This window comes from Littorina saxatilis, linkage group LG12, assembly GCF_037325665.1.
Source record: "Littorina saxatilis isolate snail1 linkage group LG12, US_GU_Lsax_2.0, whole genome shotgun sequence".
Classification (NCBI taxonomy): Eukaryota; Metazoa; Mollusca; class Gastropoda; order Littorinimorpha; family Littorinidae; genus Littorina; species Littorina saxatilis.
This window is the reverse complement of record NC_090256.1, coordinates 50411650-50430011: the sequence shown is the minus strand read 5'-3', so window position 1 is coordinate 50430011 and position 18362 is coordinate 50411650. Positions and strand designations below refer to the sequence as shown.

Below are 18362 nucleotides of genomic sequence, written 5' to 3'. Positions count from 1 at the left end.
TGTATTAAAACTGCTTCTGTTTGATACAAAGACTTGCCATGTGTGACAGAAACAGTTCTTTAATACAAGAGAAGGACAATAACATTTCTTTATTTATGAATAAACAGCTGTATGTCTTCCTTTAAATTGTATAACTTCTGCTACAGACATGCATCTGGGTAAATTTTAAATATCTAATTTAAAATACAAAATATATTTAAAACAAGAAGAGCAAAGCCCATACGACTCACATGCTTGACCTCGACCTTTACATGACCTAACTAAACCTAGCAATGACATCATACACTAAGAACTGCTTTACACATTTTTCCTACCAAAATACATGTGACCTTGACCCAAGGTCAAGGTCATCCAAGGTCATGCAACACAAAGCTGTTAATTCAAGACATAGGAAGTACAATGGTGCTTATTGGCTCTTTCTACCATGAGATATGGTCACTTTTAGTGGTTCACTACCTTATTTTGGTCACATTTCATAAGGGTCAAAGTGACCTTGACCTTGATCATATGTGACCAAATGTGTCTCATGATGAAAGCATAACATGTGCCCCACATAATTTTTAAGTTTGAAACAGTTATCTTCCATAGTTCAGGGTCAAGGTCACTTCAAAATATGTATACAATCCAACTTTGAAGAGCTCCTGTGACCTTGACCTTGAAGCAAGGTAAACCAAACTGGTATCAAAAGATGGGGCTTACTTTGCCCTATATATCATATATAGGTGAGGTATTCAATCTCAAAAACTTCAGAGAAAATGGGAAAAATGTGAAAAATAGCTGTTTTTTAGACAACATTTATGGCCCCTGCGACCTTGACCTTGAAGCAAGGTCAAGATGCTATGTATGTTTTTTGGGGCCTTGTCATCATACACCATCTTGCCAAATTTGGTACTGATAGACTGAATAGTGTCCAAGAAATATCCAACGTTAAAGTTTTCCGGACGGACGTCCGGACGGACGACTCGGGCGAGTACATAGACTCACTTTTGCTTCGCATGTGAGTCAAAAAACCTAAAAAAACCCTGTACTTTAATTTATTTAGTGTACTGTAATCCTTTAAAAAAATAAATAAATAAAAAGAAGCTACCGATCTACCGAGCCTAATGTTTTGCCTTGTCCCATAAACAAACATTTTACTTGATTGGCCTAATAATTAATTTTAAATCTATGCAAAATTACATTTACACTGAAGAAACTGAAAGTCAAACAGCTGATGTGCTATACCAACCTGTGCCTTGTCTCGTATCCTCTGAAGGTTGACCGGCTTCAGCGGTTTTTCTGCCATGCCTGCTCTGGTTTCTGGACAGAAAAAGGAATCAGCCTGTGACTTAGTGTAAGTTTAACATCCTGTTGCTAATCACCTCACCAACCCATCTTTTTCTACTATTACCAACAATTTAAAGAGTGGGAAAACAAAACCCAGCTAGTCACCTCTAAAATCGAGTCAAGCCCATTCTGTTTTCCCCCCAGTATTCCAGAAAGGAAAGAAAAGGAACTTACCTACCACAGTACCAGTACCACTAACTCATGACTATGCATTTTCTTGCACTAACATTTTTCTGTCTGAGGCAATGTGTTGTCAAGGAGGTGAGGTTGGCTGTTTCAGTTCATGTACTGGTGTATGAGTCTATGACTGTTTCACTTTCAGTACAGACACGAAAGTTATTGCAATGCTTGTACATTTAATTCAGTTGCTGAGTTTACAATAAACATTTCCCAAACCTCAGTATGTGTTGTCATTATACCAACTTCATTTTATTCTTTTGAAATTTTGGTCCGAGCAAGTCAGCGTCATGAACTACACTAGTTATCGTTGTATAAACTAATGTAATTCTAAATTAGCAGAGTTGATTTAAGAACATATTGCACCCTCATTCTGACAGTTAATCACTACCAAAATTATTTTTTTCACGCAGACTGATAAGGTTTACAACACGATTGCTGAAGAAAATTTGCCTGATGTTTAGTCTACATCAACGTTTCTCAAGCTTGAAGGAATGACGAATGTCCTCCGAGGTTTAGTCCCTCACCTTTAACTTTTAAGAGTACATTTCAGTTCTGGTTTCTCTGTGTCGTACAATCCATGTAGGTACTTGTAAACATGCATCTATGATTTCACCCCTTTCCTTCTGTGCTCTTAGCTGGGAAATTAATTACTCTTGTTATTTATATTAACGCTACTGTAGTATTGTTATGCAATGTAATACTAAGCATAGGAATTAGGATTATACTTTTAATTTCATAGCTCTGCCTCACACTGGTTCACTTTGTGAACCAGCTTTAGCTTCAGTGCTCTGTACACTTTCCCCTCTAACCACTCCTTTATGTTTACACAGGGCCACAGTATACATGTGTGACTCTCGGTCAGTCTCGAAGCAAACTACTTTTTGCCAACTGCTCAACCAGGGCATGAACTAGCTGATGAAGTAACAGAACACCAGAACGGAACATTTGTTTGATCTGAGAAAACCTCCATGGTGTATTGCGACATAGCGTTTGAACGATCAGAGGGGCAACGAGACGCCGTAACAACTAACATAATCCCAGTATTGATCAAATCAGTCAATGTCTTCTTTGTGTTACATATGATCACAAATCACTTGAAGAATAGCAGCGCACTTGCATGCCCAAGACCAGACACTGAGACAGTTATCCTACTCGATTTCTGTCAGGTAACAAAGGCTACCGAGAAAATGACATCATGAATAATAACACATCCTGTGATTGCCAGCAAAAGTCATTCACGTGGACTCACCAAAGTTTTTCACTTCACCATTTCCGATGGTGTGGCCTTCGTTCTCTTCCGCCATGCTGTGCATCTGTCAATTTGTGTCATGTGATCGATTGTACTTCATTCATCTGTATAAAGAAAACTACCAAAACAAAGATTTTCGTGGGCCGGGGTTATCAAGAGTCATTGACTGTACAGAGTTTAGTCTGGACTTGAAGCTGCCAAAAAGAAAAGAAAGGAGAAGAAAACTCCTTCCTGGATCTTTTTGTTTTTGTTTGTTTTGTTTTTGTCTTGTTATTTATTCTACCTGTAGAAGACCAAAGGGTCAAAACCGTGAATGAGTATCCAAAGCGAATAATGATACAGATAGCCTGCTTTGCTTGTACATGCACCATACAAATATATGCGACAAATTATTTTTTGTTTTGCTGTTCTTCTTCTTCTTCTTCTTCTTGGCGTTCCCAGAGGTTACACAATCAGTCCAGCACTGGTGATAAATGTTGTCGTTTTCTCCAACTCCTGTCGACTGCCGTATAGTTGGGTCTGCAAGGGAGTTGGTGACGGCCACACTTCTTTTCGTTCCTCAACAGGCTTGTCTTGCCGTTCTTAAAATGCTTGTCCTGTTGACTTTGGGCATCAGGGGGAATAATTTGCGGCCTTAAAAAACAAAACAAAAAACCCGCACATTTCCACTCGAACACTTAAATTGATATAGATCGCCATTATTCGTGTACGTTCTGGTTGGAAGAAGGAAGTGCTTTCTTTTGCAAGGGACGTAACCTGCTTTCGTTTTTGGAGCAGTGGCAACCCTAGCTGAACTGAGTTTGTCTCGTTTCATGGTAGAAAATGTTGAATTCGGAGCCCACACAAGATAATCAAGCAGTTGAAAAATCTGGAGAGGAATCTTCCAGGCCAAAGAATGTCCCAGCACGTCTCTGGGAGGTAAGATTCAGGTTTTTAAGCAAAGAGTTATCAATCAGAACTAACGAAACAAAATTCCATTTGTTGTTGTATACTTAGAGGGGGATTCCCTGTATAGGGAATACCACAGGGTGTAGATCCTGTAGCGTTTCGCTGATATTGCTGAAAGTCACGTGACGTTTTTGGTTTAGCGATATCGGTAGAATTTGATCTTTTTTGATCTTTTTTTTATATTTCTTAGAAATTCGAGTATGGTTTGCAAGTTTTATTGAAAAACTCCACCCTGTGGGATTCCCTGTATACAGGGAATCCCCCCTACAGGAACTCCACCTACAGGGAATCCCACTCTTTTGGTCGACATAGACCCCATCAGCCTTAGTAGTAGCAATATATATAATCATACTTGGTCCTGATTGTGTTACTTTACTGAAAAATTAGTTGCATCTAAAACGTCATGTCATTTTGTGAGAATTAAACTGCAGCCCTTTTGAGCTAGCTTGGCACGGACGGTTGGGTTAAGAACTAAAATAACAAGATTTGAAAAACCAGGACATTGGTGATGAAGAGGGAAATGCCACTTTGTAACACATTTTTATGGACAGAAAAGATGTCCCTAATTGGCCACCGCTGTCACTGAGGATGTTAAGTATTGAGGTTATGTTGAACTTTTGCATTGTTCTACTGCAATCTAACTCTAAGCCTTTGAATTTGCAGAACTTGATAAGTTAATTCCTCTTGTAAGCATACACCAAAAAGTAATTTGAATCACTATTCAAATTACAGAATGAACTGTACAGGTGTGTTTTAGGTACATGGGATTAAGAAGTAAAACATCGGCACAGTCATTTTGAGAACAAAACTGACCAACAATCGGAGACAAATATGGTGGCAGAAAGTGTGCGTTTTCAACGACCAAATTATACACAAGTGGACAAATTATGCTCAATTTTGGAGCTCATTCCGTCAATTTATTTTTCCAGAATTCTAATTTGCTTTGATAAAAGTGACATATCAAATATATGACTCAATAAGGTCACTGACCTTTGAATTGACAACATCAAAGTTCAACATTACCAATCTGGATTTCATTTTATTGAACATTAAAAATAAGATCATTGTAAATATATTGAGACAATTACTATTAGCTAGCCCGGCGGTTTTTATAACAAGATAATACCAGGGACCTATATTTACACCTATCTAATATAGGTCTATGATAAGGCGGAAAAAAAAAGTTGTATGTTTCTGGTCACCCGACCCTACCTAGTTTTTTCCCGCCGACTCTAGACTTTTTATTTATTGCATTTGTAAAAAAAAAAGAAGAAACAAGAGGCGAAGCCATCAAGGCTCACGTAAGAAATCGACAAACAGTAACACAAACTCAATCACTCCGTCACACACACACACACACACACACACACACACACACACACACACACACACACACACACACACACACACACACACACACACACACACACACACACACACACAGAAAGAGCATAGGTGAAACTGTGCAAGAAAGCGAGACACTAGATCTAGATCTGTCTGTCTGCATGTAGCCTACTTACAAGGACACGACTGCCAACTAGTCTCGGCGCGCTCAAAATAATAATGACCGAGACTTTCAGTACTTCCTTCGCGTGACGTCTAACCCTCTTATGTCATAATGTGACGTCAATGTAATGTGACGTCTTCAAATGTTAGAGTTTCTACCACAGACATACACACGCACATACGCACGCACGCACGCATGCACAGACAGACAAAGTTACGATCGCATAGGCTACACTTACGTGAGCCAAAAAGCGTCAAAACGAAAGTAACAGACGGCAGACAACACAAGGGGGATAACCCCGCATCCCTTTTGTCTCATTTGTTTTGTAATGTGTTGTCTTTCTCTTTGTATAGTAAGTCCAGTCTCTTTGCGTCACTGTATAGTTATTTTCTACCCTGACCACAAAAAAACAAAAAAAAATACCTACCTACCAACCCTATTTTTTGTGGCCATGTTACCAGAAACATACAACTGGTTTTTTTTGTGCCTAATACTAATGATGTGTGCATTTTCCCCACAGAAATTTAAGGCACTTGAGAAGCGAACAAACGAGACAACAAAGCGGTCCACAGAAAAGAGAATCAAGCATCTGCAGAAAACTGCTCTAGAAAACGGTAAGGTTTTGTGTGTCTATACAGTGGAACCCACCCATAAAAGACCTAAACAAAAAAAGTGAGAAAAGCAGGTCTTAAAAAGGAGAGAGTCTGAAAATGGGGGTAAATTCACAGAGGTTATAAAAAGAAAGTCTGAAAAAGCAGGGTCTTATTCTTAAAAGGGAGGGAGTCTTAAAAGGGGGTTCCACTGTATTTCACTTGTTAACACTAACATAGCTCAGTACTCTTCAAGCCTAATTTGAAAGATGCAAGGACTGTAATCATAGCCATTCGAGGCAGTAAGTACTAGAATTTAGGGATACATTTTGAGTCATTTATGAATGGTGCAAAAATTATTTCACCCATTTTTGTTCCCCCAACAAAAACATTCATTGCAGTGTCATTTTATTCAAACTTTTTATGACATCAAAGGCACTCAACTTGGCTATTTGGGACACTTTTCGGATTTAATATATATATATGACTAAGTGCCAAAAGGTGCGCACGAAAAGCGGACAAAGGGGCTAAAAAATAAAAGTTGACAAACACGACTGATATTGTGATTTTTGTTAAGACAACAGATGCTGGAACCCAATTACGAAAAGAAAAGATAAATTTACCCAAATGATTTTACAAATAACGATAATTTTGTTCGTTATATCATTCAAAACGGCACTGAGTCATAGCATTAAGGTTATCTCGCACGTTTTTAAAGCTAGGGCTTTGAAACTTGGCACACAACCAAAGTATAATGACCTCCAGGTATGGTGCACATCACATTAAACAACATTGAATTTCAAGGTCACAGCGAGGTTAAATTTCCTTTGCAAACTGGAAAATTGTCGTTGTCACGTCTTACATGTTTTAATACTAGATCAGTTAGACTTTACATACTTCACATACTTTCAGCATTTTTATAAAACCTCATTAAAAGTGACCTGCTGGTTAATCTTTGTCAAAGTTCAAGGTCACAGCGGGGTCACATCTGGTCCAAATGTGGAATATTTTCAATTTATTCAGCGCGTTTATAGCACGAGCTTTGAAAATACACACATTTCCAATGTATAATGTTCACACACGATTAAAGTCTGGTTGAAAAAGTCAAGGTCACAGCAGGGTCGCGTTGAGGTCAAACATATACATTTTTCAATGAGGTTTTCTCATATGTTTTTGAAGCTAGGGCCTTGAAACTTGGCACACTACGCAAATTAAATTAAACCTCATCAAATTCCAAGGTCACAGTAAGGTTAAAGATCCTTTAAGGATATTTTCTAAAAAAGGTGACCGCCTGGTTAATGTTTGTCAAATTTCAAGGTCACAGCAGTGCCATCTGGCTTAAACTTTGAAAAATTGTCAATTTCTTCAACTAGTTTTATAGTGTTTGAAGTCATTCACACATGATGAAAGTCTGGTTGATAAAATCAAACGTCAAGGTCGCAGCGGGGTCGCATTGAAGTCAGACACATACAATTGTCATTTTCACGAACGCCTTTTAAGCAACACCTTTGAAACTTCACACATTCCAAAGTTTTGATGTTGTTTGGTTATAATCAAAGTGTGGTCAATTTCCATGATTGAGAGCATTCAGAGGGGTCAAGTTGAGGTCACACAAAAAGTGATAATCTTTATAAGACTCACGTTTGCTGCTATTGCTCACTTGACATTGGTGAAAGTGCTTATTTTATAATTGTTGATCTTGATGTTTTGACCAATTAATATTAACAGGATCAACCATACCAGATTTCAAAGTCCAGAAGTTGTCAAACCTCAAACCTGTTGGAAGTTTCAAAGATTTAAGCATCGAGGGCAGCCGCGTCATTACACACAATGCAATTACGTCATACATCATACATTTCTATGAGTCATGTTGAATGGAATGGTGGCATGTGCCTCTATTCTAGCTAACAACAAAGCTGAAAAAATGAATATTATCTGTTTGTTTTGTTTGTTTTACCCGTACGAGACCTTTCTGTGACCTTGACATGTGACAAGGATCTACCTTAACTTCTTTAAGTCGGAGAATCATTGAGAGTTGTGTGATGTTTGAAGGCTCTCCCTTTAAAAACAACTGAGATAATGATGCATTTTCGTGTTTTTGATTTGCCCATATGTGACCTTGAGATTCGACAAAGGTCAACAAGACTTTAACCGTGTATGGAGGCTATTAAGCCCAAAAATGTGAACTTTCAAGGTTCTTGCTTTGAAAAACTCTGAGAAAAAGGTTATGGTTTTTTTTTTACCCACACGAGACCCTGCTATGACCTTCACATTTCTCAAGGATCAACCTTGAATTCTCCATGTTGAACAATCATTAAGCAAAAGCGTTGTTTGAAGTTTGAAGGTTCTAGCTTCAAAAATCTCTGAAAAAATATGTTTCATCCGTTTTCTGAACCACATGTGACCCAGCCGTGACCTTGAAATCTGACAAGGGTCAACAAGACTTTTACCATGCATGGGGGCGATTAAACCCCAAATGTGTGTGAAGTTTCAAGGTTTCAACTTAAAAAACGTCTGAGAAAAATATACATTTTCCTTTTTGGACAATGTGTTGCACGCAAGACAACACGACAAACGCTCGTGTTATTATTCTTTTACTTTAAGGTCGACTTGCGTGCCCGCTCTTTCGCTAATCTCAATTAAAATTCATCTTGGAAGTTCGGTTTTATTACGCTTTTAATTAGGAAGATTAAACTAAGTCAACAAATAGTTAGTTTTACCCATTAAACTCGATAAGGTAGTGACATTTTATGTTGAACGCAAGATGGTGTCGCACGCAAGATCTGAAAAGATGTTGACGACATAATTTCAACACTTGATAGCGCATTCGTGGTTCGTGATTTCTTCACAAATTTTGAACACAGAATGTGTCACGTGGTTCCGTAGATGAAGTAGATCTTTGTACATGTAAATTTTGTTTTTAAAAGAAAATAACCGTTAATTACCGAACATTTTGTCGCACGCAAGATATGACGAAATTTTCAAATCGTTTTCAAAAATGCTGTTCAAAAGTTCTGCAGTCTTTGCTGGATTACTTGAAAGACAGCAGTTTGATACACCGTTATCGCTTGACGTGTCGACATCAATTCCAGAGTTTTTGAAAAAGAAATTTAGTAAATATCTGCGATTGAAAAATGTATGCCGTGATGACGACACATCTTGCGTGCGACACCTTAAAATTCGGTTATCGAAAAAAAAAAATTCTCTCGAGATTTAGATTTGACGTTTGGTCTCGTCTGTAAAGCGATGTTTCAGGCATTCAATCAAACTAAATGCAATTCATTTGTGCTTCTTGTTATTTTTCTGTGGCATATTCAAAACACGAGGTATCACGATGTCCGTTTTCAGATGGCCGGTTTTGGCGTTATTTTTGACTTTAAACAAAGATAACTTCAAAACCGTTCAAGTCAGACACACGAAATTATGTCCACTATCTTTTCGCACATTCATCCACACACACACCAATTTTCAGCAGACACACGTTTTTAGAAACATTTTTATTGTAAAACAAAGTCGTCTTCTGTTCTGTGAGCACCTTTTGGCACTTAGTCATATATATACGACTTGTGTCTGTGTGTCTGTGTATTTGTGTATTCGCCATGCACGGCCAAAGTTCTCGATGGATCTGCTTCAAATTTGGTGGGCATATTCAGGTAGACCCGGGACACGACACAACCTGGTCGATATTTCAACACGTGCTCTCAGCGCGCAGCGCTGAACCGATTTTGGTTCAACCTCAGCTATTTTGGTTCCACCTCAGCTACCCGGGCCCCCATACCGACACACCAAAGCCAAAGTTCTCGGTGGATCTTTTTCAAATTTGGACACCGTATTCAGCTACACCCCGGACACAATATCATCGATGAGATATTTCAACACGTGCTCTCAGCGCGCAGCGCTGAAATGATTTTGGTTTTTGTGTTCATTTCACCATTATAAGTAACTCTTCCTTATCTTCTCATCTTCTCCAGGTTTTCAGCGTTTACCTCCCTTCCTTCGTATGGTGCACTATAGTGTGAGTGGAGCGTCTTCGGATATTCCCGGCGTTCTGTTACTGTTACTATTTTTAGAAGGTCAACGCAGTGTCCAGAACGTAAATTGGACCCGTAAATTATCCTCACTGTCAAAGTGCAAAGGTCGAATCAATTTATAGCCACACGAAAAATACGCTGTCATCTATCTCTCTATAGATACGGCTTCTCTGTGTTTTTGTGTGTGTGTGTGTGTGTGTGTGTGTCTCTATGTGAGCAACACCTGTGCATTGTTCAGTTCTGTTTGTGATGTGGTCTGGCGGCTTTTGTGTAATTTAATGTACTGGCCTTCCTTTGAGAAGCTCTAACTTGCTCAGTCCTGTTTGAGTGGAGTTCGCCTCCAAAGGTGATTAACACGGTTACATTCGTCGACAAGGATGGGACTCGATATGGTCAGGAATGGCATTATGGCCACTGAATCATTTTCGTGCTGTTCCCATTCCACGAATCTTGGCGGGTCCATAGTTCGGACCCGGCGAAGCCGGCGTACGGCTCTAAGTACTTCTTCCCGGCGAAGCCGGCTACCCGGCGAAGCGGGTATTCATTCTAGTATATATATATATATAAACTAGATGAATACCCGCTTCGCCGGGTACCCCGCTTTGCCGGGATGATCGCGTTCGCCGGCTTCTATGAATACCCGCGGGAAGAAGTAGAGCCAAATACCCGGCTTTGCCAGGCGAGCGGCGCGCCGTACGCCGGCTTCGCCGGGTACCCGGCCTCGCCGGGTGAGTGGCGCACCGTACGCGATTGACGCCACACGAAGGAAGGGAGATAAACGCGCAAAACACTGGAGAAGATAAGGAAGAGTTACTGGGAATGGATGTACAGAAAACCCAAAATCGGTTCAGCGCTGCGCGCTGAGAGCACGTGTTGAAAATTTTCATCGACCAGATTGTGTCCGGGGTGTACACCTGAATATGCCCACCAAATTTGAAGCAGATCCATCGAGAACTTTGGTCGTGCATCGCGAACAGACAGACAGACAGACACACACAAGCCGTATATAGATATAGACAAACAAATATGGAAAACATAACCAAAACAAGCCTTCACGTTTTCACCAATATTTCGGCCTTGTGGCCTTCGTCAGGGTGTTCCATAATTAGCTCGCACGATGTTTACAAATATCCTTTGACGCAATGTCTGTCTATGACGTAATTATACATGACGTAATATGTTTTGTGTGTCGGAATTCCAAAAATGAATAAGACAGTAATAAGCTTAGTTCTAAACGAGTGGATTGTTGAAGATAATGCAGTGTTGAATACCTGGATGATAACAAGGTGGGTGGGTTAGTTAGTTAACTGTTGCTTAATGGGTCCAGCGGACCATTTAGGCCAAATCAGGACCCCAAGGTGGGTGGGAGATATTGAGGACTTCAAAACGGGTAAGTAAAGGTGAAAGATAGTATGCACATGAACGTTTGTTGCATGACTATTGAGTGTGTTCGCACGTGCTAGCACACACCCCTGCATGAATCACCATGTACCCACAGACACACACACTGACACAGGTAAATCCACACACACGCACCCAACGCACATATACATACACGCACACACACGCAATCGCGCGCACACACACACACACATACATATTTTTGTATTAACGGGCACATGCAGATTTACATGCTCGCTTATGTGCGTTGACATGTTAATAAGTTAGCAAGTAGATTAATTGTTTTTCTGTTTTCAACATCCGATGTGGTAAGTTCTGGATCAACGCAAGTTAGTTTCCTTTCTCAGTTGATAGGGTTGTCCCTATGGTTGAAAACAATGTATGTACAAGTTTATAACCGTAAAACAGGCGGTTCATGAAAAGTACATATCTTTTACACAGTTGTAGTCAAATTTACTTTCAAAAGTTATACACGTCCCGGACGTGATCGCAGGAATTATATTATATAACTTTTCCAGGGGTCACATGACCCCAAATAAGGGTACCTCCCAAATCGACTTGACAAAAATGTATGGTACCAATTTAAAAATCCATGAAGATTTATAGTAGTTAAATAGGCACAACTTGGCAACCTTTGCATATGGGGAGAAAGTAAAATCAGTTATTTATCCTGAAAAGGTTCTGTTATTTTGCTATCTTGTATATTTCTTGTGTTAAGCTATTCCTACTGATACGGGTGTCGATCGCATAAGCAATCAAAAACAAGAGGTTTTTGTGTCAATTTGAGGGGTACCATGACAAAAAGCACTACATTTTAGCAATGACCAAGTGAATTGCTTTGAAACTTTTCAGAATCGTATGCCTACATAGGAGATGTGGTGAGGGTAAAAGTTGTGATCATTATAGGCATTTACAGAGATGTTATTCAATCTTCCGGAAAATGTTTTGAAAGCGGTCACAGGTTTGTAGACTTACATACACAAAAAAATCATGATTTCGCATGTACACGTTTACAGACAAATGATTGTTACAGGTACTGCCAAAGTTTTATTCCACTGGCAGAAATTTGCTAATCTAGTCTGTTTTTATTTATAGTTATACAATGTAATATACAAATCAAAGTGAGCACAAATCTCTGTGATTCACGCCATATAAATTATCGTTATTATCATTATAATTTGCCTAAATGTGTTAGTGGCGCGAGCTTTACGGCACCCTGAAGACTTGGAGATAGTGAAGATACCCAGAGCTGATGATGCAAAGCTGGACGCTGGATCCCTCGTCTCTTCTGATTCCCCCTCCATCTCTGGAACCACAGCTGCCAGGAAGAGAGAGCTGGACCATGGTACTCGCACTGGCACCAGTATTCAGGGACGTCAGAAATCGTGGTATTCTGCCAAGTCATTTCTCCATACATTTGTTTTTTCTTGGTTCAATTTATTCTTGGCATGTTTACAGTACTATCAATCAATCAATCAATATGAGGCTTATATCGCGCGTATTCCGTGGGTACAGTTCTAAGCGCAGGGATTTATTTTTAAATTTTTAAAATTTTTATTTTATGCAATTTATATCGCGCACATATTCAAGGCGCAGGGATTTATTTATGCCGTGTGAGATGGAATTTTTTTTACACAATACATCACGCATTCACATCGGCCAGCAGATCGCAGCCATTTCGGCGCATATCATACTTTTCACGGCCTATTATTCCAAGTCACACGGGTACTTTGGTGGACATTTTTATCTATGCCTATACAATTTTGCCAGGAAAGACCCTTTTGTCAATCGTGGGATCTTTAACGTGCACACCCCAATGTAGTGTACACGAAGGGACCTCGTTTTTCGTCTCATCCGAAAGACTAGCACTTGAACCCACCACCTAGGTTAGGAAAGGGGGGAGAAAATTGCTAACGCCCTGACCCAGGGTCGAACTCGCAACCTCTCGCTTCCGAGTGCAGGTGCGTTACCACTCGGCCACCCAACCACTATGACCGAAGTAATATGACATATTTGTCACAGTGAGAGTTTTGTATGCAGAGAGATGTTTTAGTTGAGAACAATGTTATTACTTAGTACATATATTTAAATATAATGTTAATGTTGTAGTATTTCGTTTGTCTTTATGTTACATGCACCACCACTGCAATTTCTGGACTGTCTTAAAAGGGAGGTTTCACTATAGTATAATGCTGGGATCTTCAGCTGACTTGTACCGAATTGAAATACTTAGTTTACTGAGTTACTTTCATGTCCTTTTATTTATAATTAAAAGTTTGGTGTACCAATTTTGTTTTTTATGTGTGTTAATCATACAGTACCACAGTTGGCTAGTAAGTGCATACAGTTATTGAACTGGTATGATTGACTCTGATCCTATTTTTTCCTCTGATTTTGTTTGCATCAATTTGTTCTATACCAGTAAAACTATGCAAGAAGCAGAAAGCACAGCAAACGAGGCCGAAGAGTGGAAGAGAGTGCAAGGGCTGATGGGAGTGAACGATCACCTGGAGGGCGTGTCGCACGGCTCACTGGGGCCCAAAACAGTTCTGGAGACGAAGATAGAGACGGCCATTGCTGACGGCGACTTGAAGAAAGCGGAGGAGTTGAGCGATCACATGGCCTCCAGGGAGGTAGGGCAGTTTGTTCTTTTCTTCTTCTTTTGTGTTCATGGGCTGAGACTCCCTTGTACACCTGTGTTATTGTACGAGTGGGTTTTTAACTGTATGACTGTTTTTACCCCACCATTTTGGAAACCATAGGCTGATTTCGGAGGATGCTTGCTTGGTATTTTTGTGTTTCTATAACCCACTGAACTCTGACAGGATCTTTTCGGTGCGTACATGGTCTTGTACTTGCGTGTATACACGAAGGGGAATAAGGCACTGGCGGGTCTGCACATAAGTTAACCTTGGATATATAACCAAAAAAATCTCCACCCTTTAATCCATCATGCCAGGATTTGAATACTCAACCTTCAACATAAGAGGCCGTGGTTTTATCCACTAGACCATTGCGCCCGCCTGTTTGTTCATTTAATTGTTTGTTTGTTTGGGCTACGTGTGGGTTGAGTAAGGAGGTGTTTGGTGTGGCGTATTTTGCATTTTCTTAGAATCGAAAAGCAAGAATTGTAGGTTATTGGAACGTTTAATTATTGACAAAACAAAACGTTACATACAGTACGTCGACCCACTGGTCTATGAAGTACATGTAGACAGAGAGACAAACACTTATGGTACAAAGAATGGGCGGGGATGTAGCTCAGTCGGTAGCGCGCTGGATTTGTATCCAGTTGGCCGCTGTCAGCGTGAGTTCATCCCCACGTTCGGCGAGAGATTTATTTCTCAGAGTCAACTTTGTGTGCAGACTCTCCTCGGTGTCCGAACACCCCCTTGTGTACACACAAGCACAAGACCAAGTGCGCACGAAAAAGATCCTGTAATCCATGTCAGAGTTCGGTGGGTTATAGAAACACGAAAATACCCAGCATGCTTCCTCCGAAAGCGGCGTATGGCTGCCTAAATGGCGGGGTAAAAACGGTCATACACGTAAAAGCCGTGGGAGTTTCAGCCCATGAACGAACAAACAAACAAACAAACAAACATACAAAGATTGAACTTATCTCATAATCGTCAAAGAATCTCGCCTGCAAGAAATGACCTGAGCAATCAGTGAGTAATAGTAATCAGCCATGTTTGTCTGTATGGCCCGGCAACCTCTCCTTTTGTTGAGCAAGGCTGCGAGTGAGTTACTTCCCTTGACTTATTCTAGATAGTTTTCTTGATGCATGTAACTTGTGTGTGAGTTGTTGGCCGTTGTTGCGCTTCATGCTTCATAGCTAGTATGTTTTCTTTGTTGTCTGTTTGCAGTTTGGAGAAAAGATTGCAAAAGCCATTGATGCTAAAAACTTTCTTCAACACAAACAGGTAGGAGCATAAGAATGCAGGTTAATTGTTTTGACTGTGGTGCATAATTTTTTTATGTTGATATTTGTGTATGCATGTGGGTGTGTGTATGGGTGTGTGTGTGTGTGCTGTGTATATATAGGTTGTTCTCTGGAGCTGGGTACCAAACTGTGACATGGGAGTCAAAAACTGAACTAACTTCAAATTCAACAACAATGTGTTCATATGATCTTTAGGACACTGTGAGCATAAAAATATATAAATAAAGCTATTTCGTGAACTTGAAAAAAATTTATTACCATTAGCGCAGCAAGGAATAGTCAAAATAACATCGTAATATGAGCGAGCAGATGAGAAACGAAACTTCAAACCGTCGGCTAGTGGCGACGTTGCCACGCAACGGTACAACGGGTGCATAGCTATCCATCACCAAGAATGCTGTGTAGTTTAGTACAAAAAAAGTAAGCTACAAAATCATTTTGATTGAAATAACAGGACAAACAACAATAACGTTGTAACAGGAAAACGGGGAAACCAAATGCTCTAGTTTTAAATGGACAGATTGCAAAAACTGTGGACGTTATTTGCTTTTTTCTTGCATTCTACACGCGTGTTACGAAGTGTGCTAAAGAAGTGACAGACAAAAATAGTTGTGCATTTGTGATAAGTGGGCCTGTTTTGTGCAAATGAAGTTCGGGCTGCTGTGAAACGACACGTTACAAAGTTGACCACATACAACTATGGTTAATATTTCAGATTGTGTTGATCTTCTGCAAACAGTACTCATTCTACTTAAAATGCATGCGTTTATGATGAGTTACAAACGGTTGATGGGCTTTTTCGTGTTTCTTTCATTCCGTACGACCTAGTTATCACTTCATCCAACAGCTTGTCACAAATTACCCGCCATTTTGGCCTCTCGATTTGCCGTATTTGCCCAAATTATGAATCGACAAAACGTTATTATTTTTATAACATTCAGAGACACACAAAGAAGCGTAGTAACGAACAAAACTGTCAAACTTATTATTTCAATCCAATGACCCTCTGTGGTACCCAATTCCAGAGAGCAACCCATATGTGTGTGTGCTTTCTTGTTTAAATTTGAGTTCACTGTTAACTAGTTGTAGATGTGATTAGAATAGTTTCTTTTTTGGGTACGTGTAAAAAGGCTAACCGTAGTTATCCCTGCCCCGAATAAAATTTGAACTTGAAAGTGTATTGCGTATAATTCAGTGCATGCATACAGTATATGTTTCTTTGTGCATGTTTGTGCAACGGTACGTATGTGTGTGATTCAGTGAAAGCGTGTGTATGTGTGTATGTGTGTGTGTGTGTGTGTGGGTGAATGCATGTGTGTGCGTTTACTTGTTTCCCTTGGCAATACTTGTGATCAAATCATTAATCTTCTCCAGAAGGAAGAGGAGATGACCAAAGCAAAACGGAAAAAGAAACTTCATTGGGGGTAAGGTCACTGTTTTCCCTTCTTTGATCCTGAAAGATTCTTGTTTTTCTCACATTTTGTTTTCTTCCTCACGTTTGTCAGACGGACACTCCAGTTTTTGCAAAGCAGGTGGCAGTTTGCCGCAAGTCCTCTAGACTCTGTTTGGTAATGGTTCTACAGTGGAACCCCCTTTTATGTCCCCCCAAAATCTGAGAAAATCAGGTGTTAAAAAGGAGGGAGTCTTAAAATGGGGGTAAGTTTATACTTTCTTTCTTTCTTTATTTGGTGTTTAACGTCGTTTTCAACCACGAAGGTTATATCGCGACCGGGAAAGGGGGGAGATGGGATAGAGCCACTTGTCTATTGTTTCTTGTTCACAAAAGCACTAATCAAAAATTTGCTCCAGGGGCTTGCAACATAGTATAATGTATTACCCTACTGGGAGAATGAAAGTTTCCAGTACAAAGGACTTAACATTTCTTACATACTGCTTGACTAAAATCTTTACAAAAATTGACTATATTCTATACAAGAAACACTTAACAAGGGTAAAAAGAGAAACAGAATCCGTTAGTCGCCTCTTACGACATGCTGGGGAGCATCGGGTAAATTCTTCCCCCTAACCCACGGCCGGGGGGTGGTAAGTTTATAGAGGTTCTGAAAAGGAAGTCTGAGAAAACGGTCTTAAAAGGAGGGTTCCAGCGTATAAGACAGTGTAAAAACAAGCTGTATTTGCTGGACAAGAAACACAAGGAAAGGAAGGCGCAACAAAAACATTTGTTTTCCTGAACTTAAGCTTGTTTTCCTGAGATAGAATTACTTTATCCACTGGCAGCTGAAGACTTGGTCAAATGATATTGCATTTCTTTTTTTTTTCAGTTTTGAAGCCAAACAAAGATGGGAAACCAAGGGCAACATGTAAAGAGAACATCAGATCTTCAAGGTTTTGCAAATTCACTACAGGTGTATATGATCGGGACAGGGAATAAATATTGTTCATAAATCACTTTTAGTGTGTGTGTGTGTGTGTGTGTGTGTGTATGTTTGTGTGTGTGTGTGTGTGTGTTTGAGAGAGACAAAGAGCTTGACTGGTGTGGAATCAAAGATTGCACAGTTCTTTCAAAAAGACCAAGTATTTACTTTTTCATAGGATGACTCATTCACATTAGGACAAAGGTGGCTGCCTAATATTTGTGCACATAGATAAACACACACCAACATACGCACACACACACACACACACACACAAACACACACACGACGTCACTTATGATGTACATAACAACTTGAGTGTGCCAACAACTTAATATAAAATATAAAACGTTCACTCTTTATTTCAAGACTATTCACAACTTGTAACATCAAACCATTGAATCACTACACCTTTATCTTTGTACATTTTTATTTTCTTCTCGTCTTATCTTCCCCCTGCTGTACAACTGGTGTGATCAAACAGCAGTCACTACTGTACACAGGTCAAAATGTCAGTTTGTCACACAACTTGTAGTAAAGTACAGTAAAAATGATACCAGAAGCATAACAGGGCTCCCCACGGACACAGTACCTACAGGGTCCCTGGACCCGAAACGTTAATTTGTATGGGTCTCAGTGGAACATTTAGAGGGTCCCAAGACAAGGAGGTTTATATTCTTGCAATAGAAAAGCACATTCTTCACCGACAAATAAGGCCTAAAAAAAAATAGGTGTGGTTACGGTAACCCGACCTACCCTATTTTTAGGGGCCGACCCTATAACTTATTACATTTGTCAAAACAAAAAAA

The 18362-nt window shown here is 39.8% G+C and overlaps 2 protein-coding genes across 3 annotated transcripts in view; one reads left to right on the top strand and one right to left on the bottom strand.

The window, feature by feature from the left end:
* The window catches only part of LOC138982160 (sterol O-acyltransferase 1-like), a 36375-nt gene extending 33536 nt beyond the window's left edge, over positions 1–2839 (bottom strand). For both annotated transcript variants that reach the window (XM_070355382.1, XM_070355384.1), the window contains exons 1-2: positions 2756–2839; positions 1229–1299 (exon numbers count right to left, since the gene is read on the bottom strand). In XM_070355382.1, the coding sequence (XP_070211483.1) occupies positions 1229–1299; positions 2756–2819 (135 nt within the window). In that variant the 5' untranslated portion in view covers positions 2820–2839. The remainder of the gene's footprint in view (positions 1–1228; positions 1300–2755) is intronic.
* A 653-nt stretch (positions 2840–3492) lies between these two features.
* LOC138982158 (protein FAM204A-like) lies at positions 3493–17588 on the top strand. The gene is made up of 7 exons (XM_070355380.1): positions 3493–3673; positions 5731–5824; positions 12428–12620; positions 13655–13865; positions 15102–15158; positions 16553–16602; positions 17461–17588. The coding sequence occupies exons 1-7, from the start codon at positions 3578–3580 to the stop codon at positions 17501–17503; spliced, it is 744 nt and encodes a 247-aa protein (XP_070211481.1). The 5' UTR covers positions 3493–3577; the 3' UTR covers positions 17504–17588.
* Positions 17589–18362: the final 774 nt, after the last annotated feature.

What these genes read in the sequence shown, in the direction of transcription:
- LOC138982158 (XM_070355380.1), top strand. Translation starts at nt 3,578, where the DNA reads ATGTTGAATTCGGAGCCCACACAAGATAATCAAGCAGTTGAAAAATCT. An exon ending in GAAAACTGCTCTAGAAAACG is followed by an intron (nt 5,825 to 12,427) that starts GTAAGGTTTTGT and finishes TAAATGTGTTAG; the next exon opens with TGGCGCGAGCTTTACGGCAC. An exon ending in AAAAAGAAACTTCATTGGGG is followed by an intron (nt 16,603 to 17,460) that starts GTAAGGTCACTG and finishes TTTTTTTTTCAG; the next exon opens with TTTTGAAGCCAAACAAAGAT.